The sequence below is a fragment of the Aquarana catesbeiana genome, linkage group LG09, assembly GCF_042186555.1.
Source record: "Aquarana catesbeiana isolate 2022-GZ linkage group LG09, ASM4218655v1, whole genome shotgun sequence".
In the NCBI taxonomy this organism is placed as follows: Eukaryota; Metazoa; Chordata; class Amphibia; order Anura; family Ranidae; genus Aquarana; species Aquarana catesbeiana.
The window spans coordinates 61,765,196-61,789,086 of NC_133332.1; the positions used below are offsets into that span (position 1 = coordinate 61,765,196).

At 44.4% G+C, this 23,891-nt stretch overlaps 1 protein-coding gene across 1 annotated transcript in view; it reads left to right on the forward strand.

The window, feature by feature from the left end:
* The window catches only part of LOC141107725 (cytochrome P450 2A5-like), a 121,276-nt gene that overhangs the window by 92,064 nt on the left and 5,321 nt on the right, over positions 1–23,891 (forward strand). The window contains exons 6-7 of the mRNA XM_073598650.1: positions 2,147–2,288; positions 18,843–19,030. Of these exons, the coding sequence (XP_073454751.1) occupies positions 2,147–2,288; positions 18,843–19,030 (330 nt within the window). The remainder of the gene's footprint in view (positions 1–2,146; positions 2,289–18,842; positions 19,031–23,891) is intronic.

A 23,891-nucleotide genomic window follows, 5' to 3' on the forward strand; every position in this document is an offset into this window, starting at 1 on the left:
TGGATCACCAGCTACCAAGCACCTGATGCTGATGTAACCGAATAATTTTTTTTTTAATGTGAGATCCCTTCAAGACTGCCTATGCTGATGATGAGTGACTATCCTGTTATGCTGAGTGACTATCCTCTTCCTCCTCAATTTTCATGCTGATAGCTTGTAAGAACATTTTTGGTTCTGCGCACCGCCACCAGTGTCTAAGGCCCAATTTTTCTGCCCCTGTTTAACAGAAGCGTGTAATTACAATTTTTGCTGCAATACTTTGCAGCAGGGCTCATTCCTGTGCTCCAACTAGAGTATCTGTGAGGGGTTGCAGTGTTGTGGCACCAGTGGCTAAGGCCCAATTTTTCTGCCCCTGTTTAACAGGGGCGTGTAATTACATTTTTTGCTGCAATAATTTGCAGCAGGGCTCATTCATGCGCTCCAACTAGAGTTTCTGTGAGGGGTTGCACTGTTGTGGCACCAGCACCTGTGCCTAAGGCTCAATTTTTCTGCCCCTGTTCAACAGGGTCATGTAATTACAATTCTTGATCTAATATTTCACAGCAGGGCTCGTTCCTGCGCCCACCAAGAGTAACTGTGAGGGCTTGCAGTGTTCTGCCAAAACCAACACCTAAGGCCCCAATTTCTGCAGAGTATATAGGGCAGGCCCCTACTTTCAAACATCCAACTTACAAACGACTCCTACTTTCAAACAGAAGGAGACAACAGGAAGTGAGAGGAAATCTACCCCTAGGAAGGGAAATTATCTCCTGTAAGAGTTAATATGGGAGAAAGGTTTCTCCTCCACTGATTTATCACCAACCCTTGTTTTCCTTAAAAACCCCAAATTTTCAATATCCAATTGTCATTGGGAGAGAAAGTAAGGTGAAATCTTCTGAACAGGTGCACAGACAGCAAAACAAAGGTTACAGGGGTGATAACCCTTCCCTATGTTTTCCAAAAAGCTTAAAAATAGATTTTTTGGCTGGAGCTACACTTTAAAAATGTACCAGTTCAAAATTACAAACAGATTCTACTTAAGAACAAACTTACAGTCCCTGTCTTAGTATATAGGGCCTGGGTGCCCCACGCCTTTCCTTTTTTTAATTTGGGTGTGGGGTTCCCCTTATATCCATACAAGACCTAAAGGGGCTGGTAATGGGCTGGGGGGGTACCCGTGCCTTTTTTGTGAATGATTTTCATCCATATTGCCGGGACCAGAAATTGCATTAAAGCCGCAAGCAGTTTTAAATGACTTTTATTCCTTTACAAATGTCATTTTGTGCAGGGACAGTTCTAAACAAGGGAAGCACGCGCCACTTTACAGGCATACTATAGACACCCCCCAGGCATGATATTTCATGGAATATTTATTTTATTTTTTATTTTTTTTATTTTATTTATTTATTTTATTTTTTCACTTTAAGCATCATTAAAATCACTGCTCCTGAAAAAACAGACGTTTTTAAAACTTTTTTTTTGCATTAATACATGTACCCTGGGGCAGGACCCGATTCCCCAAACCTATTTTAGGACAATAACTTGCATATTAGCCTTTAAAATTAGCATTTTTGATTTCTCACGTTCGAGTCCCATAGCCTTTAACGGGGTTCGAAAGTTTGTGTGAACTATCGGTCCGTTCGCAAATTCTGGTGCGAACCGAACTGGGGGGTGTTCGGCTCATTCCTACTGGTGACCCCACAATAGGGATAAAACTTTTTTGCGGAAGGTAGTGCATCTTCATAGGACTTAGTGAATATGTGTCACAGAATTCAAGCAAGTAGACCTCTAGGGTTTCACCTTCCCTCTAATGAAAGTTAATGGAGCACAGATCACACTCCCGTCTTAGACAGTTTTCACTCATATAGGTGTCCCGGAAGATTTTCCCTCATCTGTTGTCCTGGCCAAAGCTATAAAGTTTTTTTTATTCACCTTCTGAATGGCAGGAGGCTGCATGATTGTGCTAGAAAGGTGTGTGCATAAGGGGGTATACTCTTTGCAGAGACAATGACACTTTGCTCTGCATGGGCAGGGTGACAGTGCCTTTTTAAGTTTTGTTCACCATACTGGATATTTCAGTTTATAGTAGATGCTAGTGAGCTCACCTAATGTGATCAGATGGATCTCTGAGTATTAATTGATAAATTTCCTTGGATTCTTCCCCTAGGAGAAGAAAAACCCCAACACTGAATATAACCTCAAAAACCTGGTGACCAGCACTCTGCAGATCTTCTTTGCTGGCGTGGAGACCACTAGCACAACTCTGGTCTACAGTCTTCTTATTTTTATGAAAAACACAGATGTCCTTGGTGTGTGTAATATTATATAAATTCTCCTCTTCACATAATGTTAGCTTATGTAATGTATAGAATTACATTTTTAGCAGAATATGAAAAGAGGAACAGAGTAAGTCATACAGAAAAAAAATGAATTTACTAAAAGAGTTACATATGGTAAGAGAACAGTAATGTGTAAAGACGCCACTAAGGGGTCTATGTATAACAAATCCGCTGTTGAATGATCCGTGTATTGTTTGCAATATGATTATCTCCTATAAACGTCAGTTCCATCTAATGGTCATAATTCAATAGTTTTTTTGATTGAGGTATTTCAGGATTGTGCTGCATTATGGCCACAAGACTGAGCTGAAGATCATAGAAGAGTATTCAAAATATTATAATCAATTAACCACTTGCCGATCGGCCACGATACATATACTGTGGCAACTCGGCTCTATTGCGCAAAACAACATACCTGTACATCATTTCATGCAATATACAGCGGGGTGCGCATGCTGATTGGCCAGAGGGGGAGCCAATCAGCGGGTCCGGCAAAAGAGATGTCCGCTGGCCCCCAGCGATTGCTCCACAGAGAGGCAGAATGGAGATCTGTCTATGTAAACTAGACAGATCCCCGTTCTGACAGGGATTGATACAGAGATCCTCTGCTCCTACTAAGCAGGGACAAGGATCTCTGTGTACATCCAGTGAGTCCACCCCCCACACAGTTTGCAAGCACCCCCTAGGGACACACTTAACCCTGGTCTTAACCCCATCCCTGCCAGTGTCATTAGTACAGTAACAGTGCATATTTTTAGCAGTGTTCACTGTAATAATGTCACTGGTTCCCAAAAAAAAGTGTCAAAAGTGTCAGTTAGGTGTCCGATTTGTCCGCTGCAATGTAGCAGTCCTGCTAAAAATCACCGGTCGCTGCCATTATTAGTAAAAAAATTAAAAAATAAGTAACAATGCCATAAATATATCCCGTAGTTTGTAGACGCGATAACTTTTGCGCAAACCAATCAATATATTCTTACTGGGATTTTTTTTTACCAAAAATATGTAGCAGAATACATATTGGCCTAAATTGATGAAGAAATTCGATTTTTTACATTTTTTTTTATTGGATATGTTTTATAGCAGAAAGTAAAAAATATTGTTTTTTTTTTTCAAAATTGTCAGTCTTTTTTTGTTTATAGCGCAAACAATAAAAACTGCAAAGGTGATCAAATACCACCAAAAGAAAGCTCTATTTGGGGGGGGAAAAAGGGACATCAATTTTATTTGGGTAAAACGTTGCACGACTGCGCAATTGTCAGATAAAATAACGCAGTGCCGTATCGCAAAAAATGGCCCGGTCATTTAAGGGGTAAAACCTTCCGGGGCTGAAGTGGTTTAAAACAAACACAATATTTCAAACAATAAGGTTATCATTCATGGCATCTGCAAATTTATTAAAAAATGTACCCATTAAAGAAGGGTGTCCTTCTTTAACCACTTAAGGACCGCCTCTCGCCGATGTACGCCGGCAAGGTGGCACGGGTAGGCAGAATCACGTATATGTACGTGATCTGCCTCCCGCGGGGGGGGGGTCCGATCGGACTCCCACCCGGTGCCCGAGGCGGTCCCCTTTTGTCCAGCGGTGATCGGAGATGAGGGGGAGACCATCCGTTCGTGGCCCCCCCCCTCGCGATCGCCGCCGGCCAATCAGATCATTCCTATGCTGCTGTATGCTAAACAGCAGCAAAGGAAATTATGTCATCTCTCATCGGCTCGGTATTTTCCGTTCCGGCGCCGAGGAGAGAAGACTGCAATATGAGTGAAAACACACTACACACACAGTAGAACATGCCAGGCACACAAAACACCCCCCTTTACCCCCCGACCCCCCCGATCACCCCCTAATCACCCCTCCCCCGTCACACTGACAGCAAGCAGTTTTTTTTTTTTTTTTCTGATTACTGCATGGTGTCAGTTTGTGACAGTTAGTGTGGTAGGACAGTTACTGTTAGCCCCCTTTAGGTCTAGGGTACCCCACTAACCCCCCCTAATAAAGTTTTAACCCCTTGATCACCCCCCGTCGCCAGTGTCGCTAAGCGATCATTTTTCTGATCGCTGTATTAGTGTCACTGGTGACGCTAGTTAGGGAGGTAAATATATAGGTTCGCCGTCAGAGTTTTATAGCGACAGGGACCCCCATATACTACCTAATAAATGTTTTAACCCCTTGATTGCCCCCTAGTTAACCCTTTCACCGCTGATCACTGTATAAACGTTACGGGTGACGCTGGTTAGTTAGTTTATTTTTTATAGTGTTAGGGCACCCGCCGTTTATTACCGAAGGTTTAGCCCCCTGATCGACCGGCGGTGATATGCGTCGCCCCAAGCAGCGTCAGATTAGCGCCAGTACCGCTAACACCCACGCATGCAGCATACGCCTCCCTTAGTGGTATAGTATCTGTACGGATCAATATCTGATCCAATCAGATCTATACTAGCGTCCCCAGCAGTTTAGGGTTCCCAAAAACGCAGTGTTAGCGGGATCAGCCCAGATACCTGCTAGCACCTGCGTTTTGCCCCTCCGCCCGGCCCAGCCCAGCCCACCCAAGTGCAGTATCGATCGATCACTGTCACTTACAAAACACTAAACGCATAACTGCAGCGTTCGCAGAGTCAGGCCTGATCCCTGCGATCGCTAACAGTTTTTTTGGTAGCGTTTTGGTGAACTGGCAAGCACCAGCAGCCTAGTACACCCCGGTCGTAGTCAAACCAGCACTGCAGTAACACTTGGTGACGTGGCGAGTCCCATAAGTGCAGTTCAAGCTGGTGAGGTGGCAAGCACAAATAGTGTCCCGCTGCCACCAAGAAGAAGACAAACACAGGCCCGTCGTGGCCATAGTGCCCTTCCTGCTGCATTCGCCAATCCTAATTGGGAACCCACCACTTCTGCAGCACCCGTACTTCCCCCATTCACGTCCCCAATTAAATGCAGTCGGCTGCATGAGAGGCATTTTCTTTATGTCCTCCCGAGTACCCCTACCCAGCGAACCCCCCCAAAAAAGATGTTGTGTCTGCAGCAAGCGCGGATATAGGCGTGACACCCGCTATTATTGTCCCTCCTGTCCTGACAATCCTGGTCTTTGCATTGGTGAATGTTTTGAACACTACCATTCACTAGTTGAGTATTAGCGTAGGGTACAGCATTGCACAGACTAGGCACACTTTCACAGGGTCTCCCAAGATGCCATCGCATTTTGAGAGACCCGAACCTGGAACCGGTTACAGTTATAAAAGTTAGTTACAAAAAAAAGTGTAAAAAAAAAAAAAATATATATATATATATATATATATATATATATATATATAAAATAAAATAGTTGTCGTTTTATTGTTCTCTCTCTCTCTATTCTCTCTCTATTGTTCTGCTCTATTTTACTGTATTCTATTCTGCAATGTTTAATTGTTATTATGTTTTATCATGTTTGCTTTTCAGGTATGCAATTTTTTATACTTTACCGTTTACTGTGTTTTATTGTTAACCATTTTTTTGTCTTCAGGTACGCCATTCACGACTTTGAGTGGTTATACCAGAATGATGCCTGCAGGTTTAGGTATCATCTTGATATCAGTCTTTTTAGCCAGCGGTCGGCTTTCATGTAAAAGCAATCCTAGCGGCTAATTAGCCTCTAGACTGCTTTTACAAGCAGTGGGAGGGAATGCCCCCCCCCCACCGTCTTCTGTGTTTTTCTCTGGCTCTCCTGTCTCAACAGGGAACCTGAGAATGCAGCCGGTGATTCAGCCAGCTGACCATAGAGCTGATCAGAGACCAGAGTGGCTTCAAACATCTCTATGGCCTAAGAAACCAGAAGCTACGAGCATATCATGACTTAGATTTCGCTGGATGTTACAGCGCCATTGGGAATTTTATCACACCGATCTTGGTGTGGTCAGATGCTTTGAGGGCAGAGGAGAGATCTAGGGTCTAATAGACCCCAATTTTTTCAAAAAAGAGTACCTGTCACTACCTATTGCTATCATAGGGGATATTTACTTTCCCTGAGATAACAATAAAAATGATTAAAAAAAAAAATGAAAGGAACAGTTTAAAAATAAGATAAAAAAGCAAAAAAATAAAAAAAAAAAAAAAAAAGCACCCCTGTCCCCCCCTGCTCTCGCGCAAAGGCGAACGCAAGCGTCGGTCTGGCGTCAAATGTAAACAGCAATTGCACCATGCATGTGAGGTGTCACTGCGAACGTCAGATCGAGGGCAACAATTTTAGCAGTAGACCTCCTCTGTAAATCTAAAGTGGTAACCTGTAAAGGCTTTTAAAGGCTTTTAAAAATGTATTTAGTTTGTCGCCACTGCACGTTTGTGCGCAATTTTAAAGCATGTCATGTTTGGTATCCATGTACTCGGCCTAAGATCATCTTTTTTAATTCATCAAACATTTGGGCAATATAGTGTGTTTTAGTGCATTAAAATTTAAAAAAGTGTGTTTTTTCCCCAAAAAATGCGTTTGAAAAATCGCTGCGCAAATACTGTGTGAAAAAAAAATGAAACACCCACCATTTTAATCTGTAGGGCATTTGCTTTAAAAAAATATATAATGTTTGGGGGTTCAAAGTAATTTTCTTGCAAAAAAAAAATAATTTTTTCATGTAAACAAAAAGTGTCAGAAAGGGCTTTGTCTTCAAGTGGTTAGAAGAGTTGGTGATGTTGTTATGGAAATGATTAAGAGCTCCAATCGAGCTCAAGGTTATCTGCTGCTGTCTCTAATTTGAAAAGTGTTGATATGCATGCATATAAAAGTAAACACACTGAGACACGCTCAGTTTCGTTACTGTTACACTTCTAATTTATTCAAGGCGGTGTTAATGTTTTATACACACAAATACGTCATTGCTATGTCAGTCTAATAGGTACATCTCATTGGTTAAGATAGAAAAGAAGATGGATAATTTTCATAACGAGGTTTGGCTCTCTCTGGTCTTATCTCCAGTTCCGCATTCTTTTGATGTGTGGGAGGTAGGGGGTAATCGCCATCTTGAGAAAATATAGGAACAGAGCAAATCTGTATACTTATATAATGAGTAAGGAGAAAAATATGTATGCACATAAGAAAATAGACATTTTCAGATTACTATTATTATTATCTACATCACATTCCTTCACAATCCCCCCTAAAATGACTATTTTCTCTTTTCTGTCCCTAATACTAAAGGTCCTACTTTTTAGCCTGGCCCTTCTCCTCAGCAACTCTTTTAGGCTGTATATAGAATTGGGCAGCAACTGTTCACTTCCCTCCTCGATACAGCTGGAGAGGTGCAGTCAGGCGCTATCTATCCCTATAACCCTATAGGATTGTGAAATTATGGACAGGGAGTGATTGTAGAGGAGTGAAGGGTTTGTCATCTTCCATCATAAGGGGGTCCTCTTCTTCTTGGTGGAGAAATGTAGGTGTGCTATTGTCTACAGCCTTGCTCATTAACTTTTTACAAAAGGTAGAATACAGCATACAATCAGGGCTAAAAGAACCAGGATTATTAATACCGTTACCCGTATCTGGGCGAGCACCTTCTGCCACCCACTCATCCAGCTAAAATATTGATCCCATGGGTCTGTGATACCTGAGTTCTTCTTCAACTCCAGTGACAGATCTTCTAATTTCTTTATAGCTAAAGTAACCTTACCATTTGGGCCAGTATTATCAGGAATGTATGTGCAGCAAGTTCCTGTTTTTTCCTATGATTTTACAAAACACCTCCTTTCCCAGCTAGCACCATGTCTAAGGCCATCCGGTCCTGGAATGTCATGTAGGAAGTGGGGGCTAACTGGTCAGCAATTCCCTGGAGGGCATTTTTTAGTGTAATTTACAAATCTCTGTTGGTTATAATATGTGTAGTGTCAGGTCACCTAGAGGCTGGGTGACAGATGCACACCGTTGGGATCAGGAGTGCACTGCAAGGTAGTGGACCCTACGGGTGACTGCTGCGGATTGTACCTTGGGAGGTTCAGGAAGCAGGTCTACTGGATCACTGACACAGATCCCACTGGGAGCTAGAGCATAGATTCCCCAGGGCGCGGAGTCTAAGAGCCAGCAGGTGTTCACCAGAGCCTCTAGTGGTGAGGATGGACTGCGCTGCAGTCTGGCTCCAGGTCGCGGCCCCCAGGGTCTCACAGCTCACGCTCACGGTAGACTACAGGAGCAGAGGAAGGAGGGAGCTGGCTGGAACATCAGGGTCGCAGGCAGACAGGGATGGCCGGGAACAGGCCAAAGTCGGTAACAGAAATCAGATGTAGGAAACATAGCAAGTACACACATAGGCTAACACACAGTGGTTGATCAGCACTGCTGGCTTGCAGTGCACAGGTTAATATAGGGTTCCCTGATAGGGCCTGGGGTGGGGCCATGCTTAGAGGGGAGGTTACAAAAGCAGTCAGGTGAGGGTCAGCTGGTCTCTAGAGATGAACACATGGAGACAGGTAAGCTGATCGACAAACTCTATTGCATAACCATGACATGTAGTTAATTCAATCTACATTCTTGCTGACAGTTGTTATGGGGATCAAAGACTCAAAACCAGCTTTTACCTGATCCCTGCCTTTAAACTCATCAGGGACCCCCCTTGTAACCCCTATGACATGTATGTATACATGAGGATCAAAGCTTCCGGAGAGAGCTGCTCGCTTCCTCCTCTGACTGTGTGCTGGGTCAGTGTATGTATCAGGGGTATCTTTGGTTAGGATATGGGGCTTTCTATTTTCATCTTTTTTGTCTAATGCACTCTGTGGTCGCCCAGTCTGGCCCTGTGTTCCAACCCACTGGCCCCCACAGAAACCACAACTCTGTCCCCAGTAACTGTATGTATGGCATACATATATGTCCTTACCGTCAGGGATATCACTGTACCAATGGCATCACCATGAAGGGTCAAACGGACAAGGTACTATGTCACCGTAATCTAAGGTAAAGGTGGTCACATGTGTACCTGAAGAGTTACACCAAAACGTAATTATGTTATCATTTTTGTGATGGCCACCTCCTGGGCCCCTCCCCCCTAGATCAAACAGAAAAAGGATATGCAGCACCCGAAAACACGCTCTCCTGCAGTGATAAGCGTGCATTCAGGTGTTCTTCCTGGCCAACTTGACTGAGGTGGCTGTGGTCAGCAAAACTTGGAATGGACCATCATAACTTGGCTCAAGGATCTCCAGACAGTAGTTGGTGTGTTCCTGTATCTAATTCAGGATCTGGAATGGAAGAAAACACCTGGACATGCATTCAGGTTAATTCTCGTGATAATGTGGTTACATAATTAGTCAACACATCAGACTGTAACTGTTGTGGAAAGTAACAACCAAGTCTGGGAGCTGAACCAAACAAAATTTCATAAGGGGATAGGGCATGTTTCCCCTGGGGGTGTGTCTGACACTGAACAGGGCAATGGGCTAACTGTCTGGCCAACTCATGTTAGTCTCTTGGGCCATCTTTAACATCCTGTTTTTAGTGTCCCATTCATCCTTTCTACCTTCCCGCTACTTTGAGGGTGGTATGGGATGTGTAGTGCCAACTGAACCCCCAGTGCTGCCCAAATCTCTTTAGTAAGGGTTGTTGTTAGGGCTGGTCCCTGATCTCTCAATATCACCTCTGGGACCCCAAATCTACATACTATCTCACTCAGTAATTTCTTAGCTGTGGTCCTGGCAGTCATGACCACTTCCACTAGGGCGTATTCGAATCTGCCACTTCTTGGCACTTGAGAATGATCAATTTGCATCCTCTGGAATGGGGTATAGGGCTTTTGCCAGGTGCTTCTTCTGTGCATTCTGGGTTACATTTGGTGCAGATAATGCATGATCTGCAGAAGCTGTCGGTCAGTGGAGTAACTCTTGGTGCAACACTTGTTGATAAGAGAGTTCATAAAAGTCTTTGTCAAGTGGGCAGCTCCATGTGCCCATTGCACCACGGCTGGGTACATACTCCTGGGTAGACAAGGCTTCTTGTTGCACTCGAATAGTCCATTTCTGAGAGTTGTTCCTCTCCGTTTCCAGCTTTCCTTCTTATCCGGACTTGCTGTTTCCTGTAGTTCTTTTAGATAAACTCTGTCCACTGGGAACGTCTGTAAGGTAAGCACGGGGTGGTCTTCTTCTACCACCCTGCTGTCCACTTCCCGCGGACCACCAGCTGTCTGTTTGGCAGCTGTATTGGCTCGATGATTGCCTTAAGCTTCTTTTGAGTTCATTTTGTCGTGTGCTTTTACTCAGAATAGTCACTTGGGTTGGGAGAAGCAAGGCATCAATCAATTTTTCACAGGTGTTCCTGCAGCCATCAGGAATCCTCTGTCCTAGATAACACCATAATCATGGGCAATGCTGAAAGCATATCTTGAGTCCATGAATGTTGGCTCTTTTTCCCTCTGCCCATTTACGTGCTGTAGTAAGTGCTTATAGCTCTGCCTCCTGTGTAGACATCACCGGTGTTAAGGCTTCAGCTTGTAGAACAGTGTTTTCAGTGGTGACCGCGTGTCCTGTGCGGTCACGGGGGTAACAAGTCAAGACTCTACTCCTCCTCCTCCTTTCCCCCCTCGAGAAGTGGAAGAAGGGTGGTAGGGTTCAGTGTTTGACAACTTAATAGAGTAATGCTGTCCAGTAGGAGGGAACACAGGAGTCTCAAGTGTCTGGTAGTGGACAAGTGTTTCGGCTGGATCTTGGTTGAATATGGCAACAACGTCATGGGGAACAAGCAGAACGAGGCAGTGTCCGAGGACCAAGTTCAAAGTTTTGTCAAGCAAGTCTTGTGTAGCAAATCCAGCTCGCAGACACAATAGGCCTCCTCTTGCTACCGCATCCAGCCGACAGGAATAATATCCTATGGGGCGTAGGCTGATGCCGTGTGATTGGGTGAGTACACCTGCAGCATGTCCCAGACGTTCGGATACAAAGAGCTTGAGCGTTTTGTCGTAGGCTGGGAGCCCTAGCGCCGGGGGTGGCGCACTCAAGGGTTTCAAACTTTAGATATTTCTTCAGGAGACATCTGGAAGGGTCTGATTGCAGAGCATCAGTAGGAAGGCTTCTGGAATCCATGCTCTGCACTAGGAAATTAGTCCAAGGAAAATGACAGGTGTTGAGCACCACTGCAATTTGGGCTTTGAGGCTCTGCAGCCCTGGTTGGCAAGATAGCACAACAGGCTTTCTGAGGTGACTTCAAGAGGGGGTAAGTCAGCTGCACAAAAGAGAAGGTCATCAACATGTTGGAAGAGAATCACTTCCGGGTGTTCCTTTTGTCATGTGTCAAGGATGATAGCCATAGCTTTTGCAAACTGGCTTGGAAAGTTCTGTGCCCCTTGTGGCACAACTGTTTAGGTATGTTGCCGTTTCTTTCCGTGGATGAATGCGAAAAGGTACCAGCAGAAGGGGTGAGGGTGGACACTGAAGAAAACGTTTGTAAGGTCCACCTCTGTGAGGTATTTTGCAGTCAAAGGCATCCACAGTAGGTACCTGGTTCTCTTTTTAGGATTCTCTTCTTGGGGTTATTGTGGTTTCCGGGGCAATGAAGCGCCCTCTTTTAGCTTGACTGAAACTGGTGGCACCTTTAAGTTACCGTTGTCTCCCGGTCCTGTGGACCATAGGCACGCAGGGATTCTGTCAAGTACTTCCTGCAGTATTGAACTTGAAGTTTTTTTCTTCATTAAGTGTCATCAGGAGAGGCAGAGAACACAAAGCAGATGAGTCTTCTAAAGATAGGGGAGTATGTAACTTCACCCCCCTTCAGGCGTGTCCTGATTGAGGCCTGTAGTCTGGACAACACATCAGCTCCTAGTAGATTCAAGGGACATGTAGAGGACACCACAAATCTGGCAAGCAAATCAGGAAGTGGAAAGGAAAGAATTATTAGGCAGGTTCACCGCTCTCAACACACTTTTGGCTGCACCCCTGTCAATGAGGAAAGTGGTAGGTTTTTCGTCTGGGACATCTTGGGGCTCTGCATTCTTTCCTTATGTGACCCCGTTTCCCACAGTTGTAACAGGTGATCCTTACCCTGGTATTGGGCAGTGGTGGTGGACGAGTGTAGGCGGGATCTTCATCATGGGTTACCATGAGGGGCGTTGGTTTTTTACCTTTTTGATTTTCTATACCTCTGGCCACCAACAATAAATCAGACATTTTCATTGAATAGTATTCAGGGCGGGCCACCATCAGGCCTTTTCTGATATCCTCTCTGAGCCCTGAAACAAAAGCAGTTGATAACATGTGTGTGTGTGCCTTTATGAGTCTAGCATGATACTTCTTCACAGACTCCCCTTTATCTTGGGTAATATCTTGGATTGTGGTCTTCTGATCCGTCAACTTCTCCTTTGCCCAGTCGTGGAGTTGTGCACAGAACTCCACGCCTGAGGTGTAGGAAGTGGCACTTGTCAGGCAGGCATCATTGAAGGCCATCTGCATGACTGGCCAAAAGACATATCCTGCTTTGATTTGGCATAGGCTGATCAAGTCTCTCCAGGCAGCTGAGTAAGTTTCTTGTATTTGCACTATCCTGTGGTAGAAGGGAATTGGCTGCTTCTCTGGGTCAGGCAGACTTGTCACTAAGGCCGCTGCTTGTGATAGAGTAAAAGCGACATACATCACTGGTGCCCCTTCTGGTAACCGAGACTGTTGTTGGGGCAGGGGCTGACAAGAGGCACTGTTCTTTAGGGTTGCCAGCATGTGTTTGAGATCCTCTCGGAACTGAGAGTCTGGAGCCGGATTGGGGGTTAAATCAGTGGGTGGCCTTGCTGCCTGCTGTCGGGCTTCCCACTCAGATGCTTCTTCATCATTTAACATATCCGGCCTGGGAATGTGATGCTCCCGTATTGGGGAAGACAGGTGTGTGGTATGAACCATCTTGGTTTAAAACAGCGAGGGCTGGGTACAGGCTGTTTAAGCTTACTGGGTGTACCAAGATGGCCGCCGGCAGGAAGTGCACTGGACTGGGTAGAAAGTGAAGGCATGGGTGCACTAAGATGGCCGCCGGGCTGAGTTGTCACAGTGGGTTGTGCTTGGGTGGTGAGAAAGGAGTGGTTGTTAGACGGAGGGCAGTGCTGTCCCTCCCCTCCTTTGTTTAAAGTTCCAACATATCATCAGCTCTGTGATAAACATACATAATACAATCGCCATCTTTCTTAACTTCCTTTATCCAATTTTCTTTATCACACAGGATTTTTCTCCCTGTCTCTTCAGCAACATAACTTTCACCATTTCTTTCAACTTTGTTAACTATTTCAACATCTTCTTTGCAATATCACTTTCTTTTCCTTTTTTTTTTTTTTAAAAGAGAAAAATCACTTTCTTTTCCTTTTTTAAAAGAGAAAAATCACTTTCTTTTTTCTCTCGTACAACCAAGGGGTTAATATTTTTCTCAGCGTTCTTATCAGCAAATTCCTTCGGTGGGAGCTCATAAGACTAATGTACGGTTAATCTCAGAACAAGAACAAACACATTAGGGGTAGTGAGGAGCAACGGCCCGCGACCCAACAGATCTCCCGGGCAGCCCCCCTCCGACTTTCGTGTATATCAAACAATAAACCACAAATACAATCACGACAGGACATTACACCTGCCACTCTTCGAACCGTAAAGCCTCAGCAGGCTAAGATAATCGCAAGGGCAGACCACCCTGCAAAAAAAATAAACCCGTTTATAGACGTTTTTCTACAGCTCTACACCAAGAGGCCGACAACTCTTCTTGGGGTGAGTCCTCTGTAACGCTTTCAGACTGCAAAGCCCGCAGCTGAGATAACCCTCAAAGGTTCCTTGAACCTAGAGTACACCCGTCTATAAACGACTGCCACAAGGGAAACCATCTCACTCCAGAGGCCGACAGCTCGTCTGGAGATGAGAACATACATTCACGCATGTAGCACTTTTAGACTGCTGAGTTTCGTAGCCCAAAGAATGGCAGACAGTGAACAAATACAGTCAGCAGAAACCCATCAGCAGGTTCGTTAAACAACCTCAGGCGAGGAAATACCTGCCTCTAAGACAGTCTCAGCATACCGACAGAATCCAGCCGTCAACCGAAAGATAAGAGAGTCGTACAGTGGTAAGAATATCAATCAACTCACCGGTACTGTTAGGGCTGCGCAAGACCCCCTCTGTTATCTTTCAATTAACGCCCGAATGCTTGTCGCGGTATAACTTCGACCGTAGCCTGAGGTCCCGGGTTTCGGCACCATCTGTTATGGAAATGATTAAGAGCTCCAATCGAGCTCAAGGTTATCTGCTGCTGTCTCTAATTTGAAAAGTGTTGATATGCATGCATATAAAAGTAAACACACTGAGACACGCTCAGTTTCGTTACTGTTACACTTCTAATTTATTCAAGGCGGTGTTAATGTTTTATACACACAAATACGTCATTGCTATGTCAGTCTAATAGGTACATCTCATTGGTTAAGATAGAAAAGAAGATGGATAATTTTCATAACGAGGTTTGGCTCTCTCTGGTCTTATCTCCAGTTCCGCATTCTTTTGATGTGTGGGAGGTAGGGGGTAATCGCTATCTTGAGAAAATATAGGAACAGAGCAAATCTGTATACTTATATAATGAGTAAGGAGAAAAATATGTATGCACATAAGAAAATAGACATTTTCAGATTACTATTATTATTATCTACATCACATTCCTTCACAATGTGTTACATAAGCTTCTAAATGTTGTGCATAAAATGCCAGGACAGTTCAACCCCCCCCCCAAATGACCCCATTTTGGAAAGTAGACACCCCAAGCTATTTGCTGAGAGTCATGTCGAGTCCATGGAATATTTTATATTGTGACACAAGTTGCGGGAAAGAGACAATTTTTTTTTTTTTTTTTTTTTTTGCACAAAGTTGTCACTAAATGATATATTGCTCAAACATGCCATGGGAATATTTGAAATTACACTTAAAACAAAATAAGTGCAGCGCAAAATATAAATACATGCAGAGTCCAATGATTATGGAACAATACTATAATCTGGAGTCCATAAGATCCAATCTGAAAGCACACTCCTTCTGGAAACCTACAGATAAAGCTCTTTCCACCCGATGTGTAATGCCGCGTACACACGGTCGGACTTTTCGTCTACAAAAGTCCGACAGCCTGTCCGACAGACTTCCGGCGGACTTTCGGCGGACTTGCAGCAGACTTTCTAACGAACGGACTTGCCTACACACGACCACACAAAAGTCTGACGGATTCGTACGTGATGACGTACACCGGACTAAAATAAGGAAGTTCATAGCCAGTAGCCAATAGCTGCCCTAGCATGGGTTTTTGTCCGTCGGACTAGCACACAGACGAGCGGATTTCGGGGTCCGTCGTAGTTACGACGTAAAGATTTGAAGCATGTTTCAAATCTAAAGTCCGTCGGATTTGAGGCTGAAAAAGTCTGCTGAAAGTCCGGAGAAGCCCACACACGATCGGATTACCAGCCAGCTTTAGTCCGTCGGCGTCCGTTGGACTTTTGTAGACGAAAAGTCCGACCGTGTGTACGCGGCATTAGGAGAAGCAAATCAGTGTATGTGATTGCGCTTACCAAATTCGGTGGACCCCTTAATTACATGGGGTCAGAGACAGCATGAGTGAACCAAAGGAAGAACAGCTGGGCTAGTAGTCATCTGCTGGGGATACTCATCCAAAGGGCGGAGAAATCCGTCAGACACAGGGAGATCCGTGTGTAAATTAGCAAGATGATCAGCGATGGTTTCCCGAGGAGAAATTAAAGTAAAAAGAATCTAAGAGCGATCCGTCAATGTGTGCTTCCAAAATGTATTAAAGTCAATGCTGAGGTATATAATATTGATGATAAAAGGCGTTTAACAATGCCAGGTGATAAAAACATAGATCGAGCTGGCTAAACAGGAGACAGCGCTAATATTCCTGGGTGAATTATATTGTTAATATGTGAAATTACACCCCAAAATACATTCTGTTGCTGTGTGAGACTTTTTGGGAGCCTAGCCGCGCACGGGAGCCGAAAACCAAGCACCGCCTTCAGGCTTTCTAAGGGCGTAAATTTTTGATTTCACTCTTCACTGCCTATCACAGTTTCGGAGGCCATGGAATGCCCAGGTGGCACAAACCCCCCCCCCAAATGACCCCATTTTGGAAAGTAGACACCCCAAGCTATTTGCTGAGAGGTATAGTGAGTATTTTGCAGACCTCACTTTTTGTCACAAAGTTTTGAAAATTGAAAAAAGAAAAAAAATGTTTTTTCTTGCCTTTCTTCATTTTCAAAAACAAATGGGAGCTGCAAAATACTCACCATGCCTCTCAGCAAATAGCTTGGGGTGTCTACTTTCCAAAATGGGGTCATTTGGGGGGGGGTTTGTGCCACCTGGGCATTCCATGGCCTCCGAAACTGTGATAGGCAGTGAAGAGTGAAATCAAAAATTTACACCCTTAGAAATCCTGAAGGCAGTGATTGGTTTTTGGGGCCCCGTACGTGGCTAGGCTCCCAAAAAGTCCCACACATGTGGTATCCCCATACTCAGGAGAAGCAGCTAAATGTATTTTGGGGTGCAATTCCACATATGCCCATGGCCTGTGTGAGCAATATATCATTTAGTGACAACTTTGTGCAAAAAAAAAAAAAAAAATTGTCACTTTCCCGCAACTTGTGTCAAAATATAAAATATTCCATGGACTCAACATGCCTCTCAGCAAATAGCTTGGGGTGTCTACTTTCCAAAATGGGGTCATTTGGGGGGGTTTTGTGCCATCTGGGCATTTTATGGCCTTCAAAACTGTGATAGGTAGTGAGGAGTGAAATCAAAAATTTACGCCCTTAGAAATCCTGAAGGCGGTGATTGGTTTTCGGGGCCCCGTACGCGGCTAGGCTCCCAAAAAGTCCCACACATGTGGTATCCCTGTACTCAGGGGAAGCAGCTGAATGTATTTTTGGGTGCAATTCCACATAGGCCCATGGCCTGTGTGAGCAATATATCATTTAGTGACAACTTTTTGTAAATATATATTTTTTTGTCATTATTCAATCACTTGGGACAAAAAAAATAAATATTCAATGGGTTCAACATGCCTCTCAGCAATTTCCTTGGGGTGTCTACTTTCCAAAATGGGGTCATTTGGAGGGGTTTGTACTGCCCTGCCATTTTAGCACTTCAAGAAATGACATAGGCAGTCATAAACTAAAAGCTGTGTAAATTCCAGAAAATGTACCCTAGTTTGTAGACGCTATAACTTTTGCGCAAACCAATAAATATACGCTTATTGACTTTTTTTTACCAAAGACATGTAGCCGAATACATTTTGGCCTAAATGTATGACTAAAATTGAGTTTATTGGATTTTTTTTTTATAACAAACAGTAGAAAATATCATTTTTTTTTCAAAATTTTCGGTCTTTTTCTGTTTATAGCACAAAAAATAAAAATGGCAGAGGTGATCAAATATCATCAAAAGAAAGCTCTATTTGTGGGAAGAAAAGGACGCAAATTTCGTTTGGGTACAGCATTGCATGACCGCGCAATTAGCAGTTAAAGCGACGCAGTGCCACATTGGAAAAAGTCCTCTGGTCCTTAGGCAGCATAATGGTCCGGGGCTGAAGTGGTTAACCTTGACCTTTCGGGCCACATTGGAAGATGTACCTATCTGAGTAATAAAACTACATTTTTTTGTAATATTTTTTATTATTAAAGTAAAAGAGGTCAACATAAAACTAGTGTGATATATGACACTTTTTCTGATAACCTAACACATCAATTTCTGGTTTAAAGGATGTAGTACCAATTTTCAAGAAATTCTCAAGGCGCTCATCAGATATTTTGGTTCTAATTTTGCCCTTCATGTGCTTTATGCTTGAAAATAGTTGCTCACAAATACAGGTACTGCCGTGAAAATATTGAAAATATTAAGTTTTTTTTTGGTTAATTTCAGACAGCCAAGGAGCTCCTGTTGCATATTCCATACATTGCATTGGTGATCTTCAGCTTCCTAAAGTGACAAGTAGAGAAATCATTTACTGTCCTCAACTTTAATGAATTTGTCAAGGAACATCTTGTGACTCATGTGTTAAAGATTTGGGGGTTGTAATGGCCAGCCTTTCTGACCTTTTTGTGCAGAATAATGAGGATCCTTAAAGGAGAAGTCCAGCCTAGGTTTATTAGGCTGTGCTTCTCCTATGGGTCACAGGAGTGCAACGCGTTTTGCACTCCCATGACCCGTTTTCAGCAGAGAGTGGTCTGAAGTCCGCTCTCTGCTGACATCTCCAATATCAGTCCAGGCACCTCGTCATCCCGACTCTGGAAGTCTGGATCCGCCAGGTCCCCGCCCCTCCACAGCTCAGCGCTCCAGTGAGTGTGAAGGAGCAGAGCAGGAGAGCTTCTGATTGACAGGCAGCAGCTCTCGTCTCGGGGAGCCGAGAGAACCAAGCCATTGGCAGTGTTCGATGGCTCGGTTCTTAGTGCAGGGACACTGGGGGACAGATGCAGCATCGGACCAATGCTGCATCCACCTAGGTAAGTATAATGAGGGAAAAAACCCAAACCCATACTTCTCCTTTAAAATGTAGCACAATTGTCATTATCAACTATCTTCATTAGGCAAGGTCTGTGAGGAGATTGATTGCATCATTGGTCGAAATCGAAGCCCCAAAATGCAAGACAGAAATCGAATGCCATTTACAGATGCTGTGATCCATGAAATGCAACGATTCATTGACCTAATTCCAATGGGTGTGGCTCGGAAAACTACAAGGGATGTTGAGTTTAGAGGATACTATATACCCAAGGTAAATGTCTGATAATAAAATGGGCAAGTTTAGTTTATCAGTCAAGCATTGACTTACATTTTGGTAAGAGCTATTCTTCCCACCCAAGAAATTGTAGATTTTGATAAGTAGTCTTTACATAGTTCTGAAATTTCAGTAAGTAAGGCAGGGTAGTTAGTCTTGAAAATGTCAGTGATTGAAGTCAATTTTATGCCAAGATATTTTATTTGAGAGGTGTATGCCCAGGAAAAAGAGGAGATCCAAGAGACTTTTGATGATGACAAACAGTGCATAGGTAGCATAAATTATTTAGATTTGTTTATTTTTATAAGGAAAGAGAGCCAAAGTTTGTGAGGATTGTATGCAAGATGGGTAATGAATTTAAGAGTTCTATATTGTGCTCCAAATTGCCTACCATGAGACCTTTGAGATTAGGATGAGAGTGAATAGCTTTTTCTATTAGTTCGATAACCAGGGCTGCCATCAGCGGGGTACAGCCGATACAACTGTAAGGGGCCTGAGCGTCTGGAGAGGCCCGACCAGGCTAGGAGAACTTGGAGCGGGTGAATGGGAGCCGTGTTGTGCATTACAGAAACGATCTCACAACCTGTGCTCTCTGTGGCATTGAGCTCAGACATCAAGCTCTTTACTGCCACCTCTGGCTACTATGCGCATGTGCACCCCTCATGTGTGCTGTGTTATATAGTATGATCGGCTGCAGCCCCTCTGTGTCAGCTTTGTGAACACAGGAGCTGGGACCAGGTAGGAAGATCTTCTTTACAAGTAGGGGCTGTGAAGGAAAGGGAGGGGGACTGTTTGTGTACGGGGGGCTGGAGCTTTGTGTGTTTACAGATGTGTATATGTGGGGAGCTGACATATATACAGGAGGGGGCTGACATATATACAGGTTTGAGGAGGGGCCTGACATATATACAGGTGTGAGGAGAGGCCTGACATGTATACAGGTGTGAGGAGGGGCCTGACATGTATACAGGTGTGAGGAGGGGCCTGACATGTATACAGGTGTGAGGAGGGGCCTGACATGTATACAGGTGTGAGGAGGGGCCTGACATGTATACAGGTGTGAGGAGAGGCCTGACATGTATACAGGTGTGAGAAGGGGGCCTGACATGTATACAGGTGTGAGGAGGGGCCTGACATGTATACAGGTGTGAGGGGGGGCCTGACATGTATACAGGTGTGAGAAGGGGGCCTGACATGTATACAGGTGTGAGGAGGGGCCTGACATGTATACAGGTGTGAGGAGGGGCCTGACATGTATACAGGTGTGAGGAGGGGCCTGACATGTATACAGGTGTGAGGAGGGGCCTGACATGTATACAGGTGTGAGGGGGGGCCTGACATGTATACAGGTGTGAGGGGGGGCCTGACATGTACACAGGTGTGATGAGGGGCCTGACATGTGTACAGGTGTGAGGGGGGCTGACATGTATACAGTTGTGAGGAGAGGCCTGACATATAAACAGGTATGAGGAGGGGGCCTGACATGTATACAGGTGTGAAGGGGGGGGCCTGACATGTGTACAGGTGTGAGGAGGGGCCTGACATGTGTACAGGTGTAAGGGGGCCTGACATATAAACAGGTATGAGGAGGGGGCCTGACATGTATACAGGTGTGAGGGGGGCTGACATGTATACAGGTGTGAGGGGGGCTGACATGTATACAGGTGTGACGGGGGGCCTGACATGTATACAGGTGTGAGGGGGGCTGAAATGTATACAGGTATGAGGGGGGCCTGATATTTATACAGGTACGAGGAGGGGGCCTGACATGTATACAGGTGTGACGGGGAGCCTGATATGTATATAGGTGTGACAGGAGGCTGATTGCGTACAGCTGTGAGGGGGGCTGAGTGCGTACAGGTGTGAGGAGGGGGACTGACATATATACAGGTGTGAGGGGGCTGACATATATACAGGTGTGATGGGAGGGCCTGACATGTATACAGGTGTGAGGGGGGCTGAGTGCGTACAGGTGTGAGGAGGGGGACTGACATATATACAGATGTGAGGGGGCTGACATATATACAGGATTGGGGGGGTGGGGCTGAGTGAGTACAGGTGTGAGGAGGAGGGCTGAGTGCATACAGGTTTGTGGTGGGGGGCTGACATATACAGGTGTGAGGAGGGGGGCTGAGTGCGTACAGGTGTGAGGAGGGTGGCTGAGTGCGTACAGACGGGGTGGCCGGAGTGCGTATTCGGTGGGATGGCCCGTGGGCAGGCCCTGGGGAATGTTGGTAGTCAGACTCGGGGGGCGTGGGGCCCAGGCCTAAAGCTGTGTAAGGGGCCCAAAAATTTCTCATGGCTGCCCGGTCGATAACCAAGACAAAGACAAGGGGCAAAAGGTACACCCTTGTCTTTTGCCACTGGTTATTAAAAATGGGTCCGATGGCATACCCGATATCCAAATTTAGCACTAGGACAATAGTGCTAAGAGAACAGCTCCAAAAGACCCTGCAAAACCAAATTTGTTCAGTATTAATTTAACTGCTTCAGCCCCGGAAGATTTTACCCCCTTCCTGACCAGAGAACTTTTTGTGATTCGGCACTGCGTCGCTTTAACTGACAATTGCGCGGACGTGTGACGTTGCACCCAAACAAAATTGACGTCCTTTTTTTCCCACAAATAGAGCTTTCTTTTGGTGGTATTTGATCACCTCTGCGTTTTTATTTTTTGCGCTATAAACAAAAAAAAAGCGTCAATTTAAAAAAAAAACTAAATATTTTTTACTTTTTGCTATAATAAATATCCCCGAAAACTATATTAAAAAAATATTTTTTTCCTCAGTTTAGGCTGAAATGTATTCTTTTACATATTTTTGGTAAAAAAAATCACAATAAGCGTATATTATTGGTTTGTGCAAAAGTTATAGTGTCTACAAAATAGGGGATAGTTTTATGGCATTTTTATTATTAAGTTTTTTTTTAATAGTAATGGCCGCGATCTACGATTTTTATTGGGACTGCGACATTATGGCGGACACGTTGGATAATTTTGACACATTTTTAGGACCATTGGCATTTATACAGCGATCGGTGAGATTAAAAATGCATCGATTACTGTAAAAATGTCACTGGCAGGGAAGGGGTTAACACTAGGGGGCAATCAAGGGGTTAGTTGTGTTCCCTAGTGTGTGTTCTAACTGAAGGGGGAGGGGACTGTGTAGGGGAGATGACAGTATGAACAGACAATCTGTTCTCCCCTCAGAGAACCGGAAACTGTGTGTTTACACACACAGATCCTGGTTCTCGGTGTGTCCCGAGCGATTGCGGGAGCCCGGCGGTGATTGCGACCACCTGGCACTCGCATTGGTTCCGTGGGCGAGCAGGGGGCGCGTGCCCCTAGTGGCCGAATCTGGAAGCGAAGTAACATGACATCGATTCGCGCAGCCGAGCCATGTTGCCGCAGTACAACTGCGCCGGCTGGTCGGCAAGTGGTTAAAGAAAAACTCCATCTTTCCACACACTTTACATAGTTTGTTTGGGCCAGCTAGGCCTATGTCCCTCACTAACCTGTGAGGCCGCTAGATGCGCAGTGTAAACTGTATGTAGCTGGGGCTACCTACATCATACTGCACTGTGTTCCAGGTGCGGGTCAAAACTTCCTGTCTCATACCCGGAACACAGAAGAGTCTATCACAGTGGCACTCAGCCAATCAAAATATTCTAGCAATGAATACAAAGCCTCCTCTAATTGGCTGAGTCAGAAGTTGTGACATCATCAACCCCCCTCTGTGACTCTAAAATACATTGCTTGCTCTGAGCGGCTGAACACCGCTGCAGTAGACTCTTCTGTGTTCCAGTTATGAGACAGGAAGTCTCACCTGGAACACAGTGTGGTATCCTTTATGTAGCAGCAGCTACATACAGTTTATACCACACATCCAGTGGCCTCACAAGTTAGTGAGGGAAATAGGTCATTTGGGCCAGCTTGTAAAGTTTGTGTAAAGAGGGAGTTTTTTTTAAGGTACCCCCAGTGTACAGTACTCTGTCAAATGCCTTCTCTGCATCTAAAGATAGGGAGAAGCATTAGATAAGAAGGCATTCGGTGATGGTCAACCCCACTGTATTAGATCGGTACATCTCCTAGTGCAATCAGGTGCCTGACGACCATTGATAAATCTGACCTGATTTGGACATATTCGTTGGGATATAAGGGGTTGCAGGCAGTTGGCCAGGCGTTTAGTGCATATTTTTATATCTGTATTTAACAGAGAGCTTGAGTGGAAATTACCCGGGCCAGTAGATGGTTTCACTTGTTTGGGAATAGCAGTCATGATTCTCTGGGGATAGACCCTGTGAGGTTATAAAGAGATGCATACAATTTGCTAAATAAATTAGCTACGTCTAGGGTTTTCACGAGTTAGGTTTTCACTAGATTACTGTACCTCTTATAGGATCGAATAAAAAGGAAATTTTGGATTGAATTTGTTTAAATAGTTTTTCTAAAAATGCCCTTACCTTGTTAGCTTAGGTGTAAAAGTTTTGGAGTTAACTTGTCTAAATTAGGTGAAAAGGCGCGTTTCAATCTTTTTAGCAAATGTTCATGTTTACTGATTAGACATAGCCTTAATTTGTGATTTGAATATAAGGTTCTTTATATGTTTTAGTATCAATGCTTTGTGGCATTTTTACAGATCCTAAATTTGGTTATCCTGCTAAGGGCATATGAATTCCAGGAAGTAAATGCTTCATAAATCATCTGCCCTTACTCAAGATGGCTGCAGCTAGAAATGCTTTTTTTTAAATTATTATTATTATTATTATTATTATTTATCAACAAAGTTATTTGATTTATCAACAAAATAAGCATGGAGACATGGATGGATTTGGGGGGGGGGGGGGGTTGATTTGATTATTA